The 8,521-nt window shown below is 51.9% G+C and overlaps 1 protein-coding gene across 1 annotated transcript in view; it reads left to right on the top strand.

The window, feature by feature from the left end:
- The window catches only part of LOC139394230 (glutamate receptor, ionotropic, N-methyl D-aspartate 2A, a), a 331,718-nt gene extending 323,849 nt beyond the window's left edge, over positions 1–7,869 (top strand). The window contains exons 13-15 of the mRNA XM_071142252.1: positions 3,104–3,342; positions 5,616–5,832; positions 6,072–7,869. Of these exons, the coding sequence (XP_070998353.1) occupies positions 3,104–3,342; positions 5,616–5,832; positions 6,072–7,801 (2,186 nt within the window). The 3' untranslated portion in view covers positions 7,802–7,869. The remainder of the gene's footprint in view (positions 1–3,103; positions 3,343–5,615; positions 5,833–6,071) is intronic.
- The last annotated feature ends 652 nt before the right edge of the window (positions 7,870–8,521 follow it).

Raw genomic sequence — 8,521 nt, 5'->3', positions numbered from 1 at the left:
AGATAGAGGAGATGGAGGAGGAGATGGAGGAGGAGATGGAAGAGGAGATGGAGGAGGAGATAGAGGAGGAGGAGATAGAAATTGAGGAGATTGAGGAGGAGGAGGAGATAGAGGAGGAGGGGGAGTTGGAGATTGTGGAGGAAGGGGAGATTGAGGAGGAGGTGGACGTGGAGATTGTGGAGGAAGGGGAGATAGAGGAGGAGGCAGAGATAGAGGAGGAGGGGGAGATAGAGGAGGATGTAGAGATAGAGGAGGAGATAGAGGAGGAGGTGGAGATAGTGGAGGAGAAGGAGGAGGAAGAGGAGGAGGAGAAGAGGAGGAGGAGAAGGGGAGGAGGAGTGGAAGGTAGAGGAGGAGGAGTGGGAGGAGGAGGAGGAAGAGGAGGTAGAGGAGGAAGAGGAGGAAGAGGAGGAGGAGGTAGAGGAGGAGGAGAAGGAGTGGGAGGAGGATATAAAGGAGGAGGTGGAAATAGAGAAGGAGGAGATAGAGGAGATGGAGATGGAGGAGGAGGAAATGGAGGGGGAGGAGGAGATAGAGGAGGAGGAGGAGATGGAGGAGATAGAGGAGAGAGGAGATGGAGGAGGAGGGGGAGGAGATAGAGGAGGAGGAGATAGAAATTGAGGAGATTGAGGAGGAGGAGGAGATAGAGGAGGAGGGGGAGTTGGAGATTGTGGAGGAAGGGGAGATTGAGGAGGAGGTGGACGTGGAGATTGTGGAGGAAGGGGAGATAGAGGAGGAGGCAGAGATAGAGGAGGAGATAGAGGAGGAGGAGGAGATAGAGATGGAGGAGATAGAGGAGGATGTAGAGATAGAGGAGGAGATAGAGGAGGAGGGGGAGGTGGCGATAGTGGAGAATAGAGTAGGAGGGGAAGGTGGAGATTGTGGAGGAATACGAGATAAAGGAGGAGGTAGAGATAGAGGAGGAGATGGAGGGGGAGGTGGAGATAGTGGAGGAAGAGGAGATAGAGGAGGAGATAGAGGGGGAGGTTGAGATTGTGGAGGAAGGGGAGATAGAGGAGGAGGTAGAGATAGAGGAGGAGATGGAGGAGGAGGGGGAGGTGGAGATTGTGGAGGAAGGGGAGATAGAGGAGGAGGTAGAGATAGAGGAGGAGATAGTGGAGAATAGAGTAGGAGGGGAAGGTGGACATTGTGGAGGAATACGAGATAAAGGAGGAGGTAGAGATAGAGGAGGAGATGGAGGGGGAGGTGGAGATTGTGGAGGAAGAGGAGATAAAGGAGGAGATAGAGGGGGAGGTTGAGATTGTGGAGGAAGGGGAGATAGAGGAGGAGGTAGAGATAGAGGAGGAGATGGAGGGGAAGGTGGAGATTGTGGAGGAAGGGGAGATAGAGGAGGAGGTAGAGATAGAGGAGGAGATGGAGGAGGAGGGGGAGGTGGAGATTGTGGAGGCTTAGGAGATAGAGGACGAGGTAGAGATAGAGGAGGAGATAGAGGAGGAGATGGAGGAGATGGAGGAGGAGGTAGAGGAGGAGATGGAGGATGAGGTAGAGGAGGAGATGGAGGTGGAGATAGTGGAGGAAGAGGAGATAGAGGAGGAGGGGAGGTGGAGATAGTGGAGGAAGAGGAGATAGAGGAGGAGGGGGAGGTGGAGATAGTGGAGGAAGAGGAGATAGAGGAGGAGGGGGAGGTGGAGATAGAGGAGGAGATGGAGGAGGAGTGGGAGGTGGAGATTGTGGAGGAAGGGGAGATAGAGGTACAACCCAAAGGACATCCAGCCAACTTGACACAACTGTGTGAAACATTGGAGTCAACATGGGCCAGCATCCCTGTGGAACACTTTCTACAATTGAGGCTAGAGAGAGAGAGAAACAGAGAGACATATGGAGAGAAGAGAGATACAGAGAGAGAAGAGAGAGAGAGAGAGAGAGAAGAGAGAGAGAGAAGAGAGAGAGATATCTCCCTCTGCTTAAGGAAGCGGGCGTCTCAGTAAGGGACAGTGAGATCTCTCCTTAGAGAACCTGTCTTCTGTAAAATGAGGAACATATAAATGAAGCCCTCTGGGACACTTTGACGTTGTCCAACTATTGAATACTATTCCCTAATTAGTCCACTAGGGCCCTTGTCTAAAGTAGTGCACTATATAGGGAATAGGGCTGTGGTAGGGCTGTGGTAGAAAGTAGTGCACTATATAGGGAATAGGGCTGTAGTATAAAGTAGTGCACTATATAAGGCTGTAGTATAAAGTAGTGCACTATATAGGGAATGGGGCTGTAGCATAAAGTAGTGCACTATATAGGGAATAGGGCTGTAGTATAAAGTAGTGCACTATATAGGGAATAGGACTGTAGTATAAAGTAGTTTACTATATAGGGAATAGGGCTGTAGTATAGAGTAGTGTACTATATAGGGAATAGGGCTGTAGTATAAAGTAGTGCACTATATAGGGAATAGGGACAATTTGGGACAGACCCTGACACTCTCCTTCCTGTGTGTATAATGTGGTTAGTGATGTCAAATGTTTCTGCAACGCTTGGAGGTACACACACACACACACACACACACACACACACACACACACACACGTCGCACTCAAGCTGAATGACAGTAATACCATTACATTAATGGGACCTTAAATGTCAGAGAGAGGAGGAGGAGGAGGAGGAAAAGGAGGAGGAGGAGGAAGAGGAGGAGGAGGAGGAAGAGGAGGAGGAGGAGGAAGAGGAGGAGGAGGACGAGACAATAAAGTGAATGATATTTTTATTTCTCTCCCTCCCTTTTTTTACTGCTCTCTGACTTCTCCCCCCTCTCTCTCATCTCTCTCTCATCTCTCTCTCTCGCTTCTCTCCCATCATCTGCCTCTCTCTCTGCCTCTCTCTCCTCTCTCTCTCTCTCTCTCTCTCTCTTTCTATCTCTCTCTCCCCTCTCTCTCCTCCCTCGCTTCCTCCCTCTCTTTCTCTCCTGTCTCTCTGTCTATCTCTCTCTCTCTTCTCTCCCATCATCTGCCTCTCTCTCTCTCTCTCTCTCTCTCTCTCTCTCTTTCTCTCATCTCTCTCCTCTCACACTCTCCTTCCCCCTCTCTCTTTCTCCCCTATCCCTTCCTCCCTCTCTCTTCCTCTCCTCTCTCTCTCCCCTCCCTCCCTCCAGGTGAGATGGAGGAGCTGGAAGCTCAGTGGCTAACGGGGATCTGTCACCATGAGAAGAACGAGGTGATGTCCAGTCAGCTGGACATCGACAACATGGCCGGAGTGTTTTACATGCTGGCTACCGCAATGGGACTGTCTCTCATTACCTTCATATCAGAGCATCTCTTCTACTGGAGGTTGAGATACTGTTTCACTGGAGTCTGTACGGGAACACCAGGACTACTGTTCTCTATAAGCAGGGTAAGACTGGGGGGTAGGGGGTAGGGGTTAGAGGTTACAGGTTAGGGAGAGATACTGTTTCACTGGAGTCTGTACGGGAACACCAGGACTACTGTTCTCTATCAGCAGGGTAAGACTGGTGGGTAGGGGTTAGGGGGTAGGGGTTAGGGGGTAGGGGGTAGAGGTTAGGGGGTAGGGGGTAGAGGTTAGGGGGTAGGGGGTAGGGGTTAGGGGGTAGGGGTTAGGGGGTAGGGGTTAGGAGGTATGGATTAGGGGGTAGGGGTTAGGAGGTATGGATTAGGGGGTAGGGGTTATGAGGTAGGGGGTAGGGATTAGGGGGTAGGGGTTAGGGGGTAGGGGTTAGAAGGTAGGGATTAGGGGGTAGGGGTTAGGGGTTAGATGGTAGGGGTTAGGGGGTAGGGGGTAAGGGTTAGTGTATAATGGTTAGGGGGTAGTGGTTAGGGTGTAGGGGTATGGTTTAATGTCAATGTTATGGTGGGTAGAGGAGAAGGGATAGGGGCTGTTATGATTGGTGTATGGAGGCACTAGGTTGGGGTATTAGGGAGGTAGGGGCTGGGGTATTAGGGAGTTAGGGGCTGGGGTATTAGGGAGGTAGGGGCTGGGGTATTAGGGAGGTAGGGGCTGGGGAATTAGGGAGTTAGGGGCTGGGGTATTAGGGAGGTAGGGGCTGGGGTATTAGGGAGGTAGGGGCTGGGGTATTAGGGAGTTAGGGGCTGGGGTATTAGGGAGGTAGGGGCTGGGGTATTAGGGAGGTAGGGGCTGGGGTATTAGGGAGGTAGGGGCTGGGGTATTAGGGAGTAAGGGGCTGGGGTATTAGGGAGGTAGGGGCTGGGGTATTAGGGAGCTAGGGGTTGGGGTATTAGGGAGCTAGGGGCTGGGGTATTAGGGAGCTAGGGGCTGGGGTATTAGGGAGCTAGGGGCTGGGGTATTAGGGAGCTAGGGGCTGGGGTATTAGGGAGCTAGGGGCTGGGGTATTAGGGAGCTAGGGGCTGGGGTATTAGGGAGGTGAGGGGCTGGGGTATTAGGGAGGTAGGGGCTGGGGTATTAGGGAGTCAGGGGCTGGGGTATTAGGGAGGTAGGGGCTGGGGTATTAGGGAGGTAGGGGCTGGGGTATTAGGGAGGTAGGGGCTGGGGTATTAGGGAGGTAGGGGCTGGGGTATTAGGGAGCTAGGGTCTGGGGTATTAGGGAGGTAGGGGCTGGGGTATTAGGGAGGTAGGGGCTGGGGTATTAGGGAGGTAGGGGCTGGGGTATTAGGGAGGTAGGGGCTGGGGTATTAGGGAGGTGAGGGGCTGGGGTATTAGGGAGGTAGGGGCTGGGGTATTAGAGAGGTAGGGGCTGGGGTATTAGGGAGGTAGGGGCTGGGGTATTAGGGAGGTAGGGGCTGGGGTATTAGGGAGGTGAGGGGCTGGGGTATTAGGGAGGTAGGGGCTGGGGTATTAGGGAGGTAGGGGCTGGGGTATTAGGGAGGTAGGGGCTGGGGTATTAGGGAGGTGAGGGGCTGGGGTATTAGGGAGGTAGGGGCTGGGGAGAGGGACAGACACAATCCGTCTCCCTCCACTGCACCTTTCTGGGTAGTAATATTCATTTCAATACGGCTAGGAATACTATCTAAGTAATTATGTTAACTGTTCAGAGAAATGAATGAGATTGTTTATCAGATGCTGAGTCAGTCTATACTAATGTGATCCTGATGAATTATCCTTTACTGGGACTGAGGAAACATGGGTCATAGTTACCAGAAGACACAGACTTTTAGACAACAGTCAGACTTCAAATGATGATCCATAGATGATAATCTGTCTCTCTCTCTCTCTCTCTCTCTGTCTCTCTGTCTCTCTGTCTCTCTGTCTCTCTCTCCCTCTCTGTCTCTCTCTCTCTCTCTCTCTCCCCCTCTCCTTCTCTTTCTCTGTCTCTGTCTCTCTCTGTCTCTGTGTCTCTCTGTCTCTGTGTCTCTCTGTCTCTGTGTCTCTGTTTCGGTCTCTCTGTCTCTCTGTCTCTCTCTCTCTCTCTCTCTCTCTCTCTCTCTCTCTCTCTCCCCCCTCTCTTTCTCTGTCTCTGTCTCTCTCTGTCTCTGTGTCTCTCTGTCTCTGTGTCTCTCTTTCTCTGTGTCTCTGTTTCGGTCTCTCTGTCTCTCTCTGTCTCTGTGTCTCTGTCTCTCTCTCCCCTCCACCTTCCATCCTCTCTCTCTTAATTTATCCCCCGTCTTCCCTTTCTCTCCTCCATCTCCCTCCTCACCCCCCCCCCCCCCCTCTCTCTCTCTCTCTCTCTGTAGGGGATTTGGAGTTGTATCCACGGCGTCCACATCGACATGAAGAAGAAGTCCGAGCTGGATTTTAGCCCTCAGGCTAACATGTTGAAGCTCATCAAGTCAGCCAAACAGATGACCAACATGTCCAACCTGTCTACGTCCAGGATCAATTCCCCCAAACGGGCGGCTGAGTTCATGCACTCGGCGGGGCCCATGATCATGGATATGATGGCTGAGAAAGGTCTTTTCTCTCTCAATTTGTTTTGTTGTTGATTCAAACACATTACAACCACAACATCGTGGATATAAAGGCATTTTTTAAATCGATGAGGATGGTTCTTCTTATTTTACTAACACATTACAACCATAAATAGTGGATACAAATACATTTCGAATCATTAAAAATAATAAATATTTTATTTATTTAACCTTTATTTAACTAGGCAAGTCAGTTATTTGAAATATATATTTTCTTTTAAGGTAACTTCATCTACGCCGACAATCGAAGCTACGCCCCTAAAGAGGTGATCTACGGCGATACGGGCGACCTCCAGGCGTACCTGGCCAACCGACACAAAGACCACCTGAACAACTACATCTTCCAAGGCGGACAGCACCCTCTGACCCTCAACGAGTCAAACCCAAACTCCGTGGAAGTGGCGGTGAGCGCGGACGCCGCCCAGACCAACGCCAAACCCAGAGGCCTGTGGAAGAAGTCCGTGGACACAATGCGGCAGGGTCCAGGTGTCCCCGGCCCCGACATGCTGTCCCCCGACCCTCGCATCTCCATGAAGACACAGCGATACCTTCCGGAGGAAGCAGCTCACTCAGACATCTCTGACTGCTCCAGCCGAGGAGGAGGCGGTTCGTACCAGGACCCGGAAAACAACAAGCACCTGAAGAACAAGGACGGATTAAAAAAAAGACAGTTGCCGTCGAAATACCCTAGGGACTGCAGCGAAGTAGAGCTGTCCTACTTAAAGACTAAGCAGGGCAGCGGAGGGGGTGGAGGAGTGGGAGGACAGGGACAAGGACAGATCTACACCATAGACTCAGATAGAGAACTCAATCTCGACTCCGATCCTTTACACTACCGCGAGAGTCGAGGCCTGGCCGCCGACGATCTGGACTACCCGGAGATCTACTCTGACCACAACGACAACTACAGGAAGTGTCAGGATCAGCCAATCATCCACCTCAACTCGTCCCCGCTGCACCACGCCGACGTCGACCTGCTCCCGGACTCCACTTACTCCAAACACTACGGCGTGAAGGATAAGAGCTTGTCCCTGTCGCCCCACGAGACCAACGACCGTTCCAAACAGACCCACTGCCGCTCCTGTCTGTCCAAGTTCCCTGCCAGTAGCAGCTACACCCCGGGTCACTACACGCCCACAAACACCGCTTCTGTCGCCGCCGCCGCCGCAGCCGCCGCCGCCCGCTCGCCCTACAACCGTTGCGAAGCGTGCCTCCACACTGCTAACCTCTACGACATCAGCGAAGACCAGCTGCTCCAGGACGCCCTGCTGACCAACCAGGGAATGCATCAACATCAGGACGAGATGTTCGGCCACTACTGGCCTCAGACGGACGGTCCGCACGTCCAGAAGAGAAATCGTCTGCGTATGTCCCGCCAACACTCGTTCGACAACATCATGCTGGAGAAGCCTAAAGAAATAGATCTGGGGCGTCCGGCTCGCTCCGTCAGCCTCAAAGAGAAAGACCGCTGCTTCCTGGACGATTCTCCCTACGCCAACCTGTTCAGCGTCCGCCAGGCCGACAAGCTGTTGGGCTCCAGGTCGATGCTGTTCAACCTGGAGGAGAACAAACGGAGCAAGTCGCTGTACCCTGAACACGGCTCTGACAACCCCTTCATGGCGTCTTCGCTGAGGGACGACACGCGCCTCGTCCACGGACGCAGCTCCTCCGACATTTACAAACAGCTGGGAGGAGGAGGAGGAGGAGGGCTCAAAACATCGCAACGCAACGAAAACAATCTGAGATCCTCGGTCAAATCCGCCGCTTCCTACTGCTCCCGGGACGGAGGACGGATACCCGCCAATGACATGTACATTACAGAGCATGTGATGCCTTATGTAGCCAATAAGACAAGTTCTTACTCAGCCGCACCGCGAGGGGTACTAAACTCAGCCCAGTTCAGCAATAGACGGGTTTATAAGAAGATACCCAGTCTGGAGTCAGACGTTTAATTAACTTAATGATTATAATTATTAGTAGGGTTATTACGAAGTCTTTCTGCTGTGTTTTATTATAGTTTATAACTATCTACTATCCACTTAGGATGCCATAGACACACTTATTATTCTTCTTCTGCTACTACAACTACTATTACTACTATAGCCAGATATACGTACCAGGGGAGTTGAAGCTCTCTCTCTCTCTACTAATCTCTCTGTTCCTTCCAGGGGAGTTGAAGCTCTCTCTCTCTCTACTCATCTCTATGTTCCTTCCAGGGGAGTTGTAGATCTCTCTCTCTCTCGCTCTCTCTCTCTCTCTCTCTCTCTACTGATCTCTCTGTTCCTTCTAGGGGAGTTGTAGATCTCTCTCTCTCTCGCTCTCTCTCTCTCTCTCTCTCTCTCTCTCTCTCTCTACTGATCTCTCTGTTCCTTCCAGGGGAGTTGTAGATCTCTCTCTCTCTCTCTCTCGCTCTCTCTCTCTCTCTCTCTCTCTCTCTCTCTCTCTACTGATCTCTCTGTTCCTTCCAGGGGAGTTGTAGTGAGAGGTTTGGCCCGTCATATGATTCATGGACAGACAGACAGGCAGACAGAGAGACAGACAGACAGAAAGACAGTAGGAGAGGAATAAGGAGAGAGAGAAAGAGAGAAGGAGGAGGAATCAAGAGAGAGAGAGATAGAGAGGAGGAGGAATCAGGAAAGAGAGAGGAGGAGGAATCAGGAGAGAGAGAGACA

This window comes from Oncorhynchus clarkii, unplaced genomic scaffold (genome assembly GCF_045791955.1).
Source record: "Oncorhynchus clarkii lewisi isolate Uvic-CL-2024 unplaced genomic scaffold, UVic_Ocla_1.0 unplaced_contig_1650_pilon_pilon, whole genome shotgun sequence".
NCBI lineage: Eukaryota > Metazoa > Chordata > Actinopteri > Salmoniformes > Salmonidae > Oncorhynchus > Oncorhynchus clarkii.
This window is presented reverse-complemented; position numbering and strand designations above follow the sequence as displayed.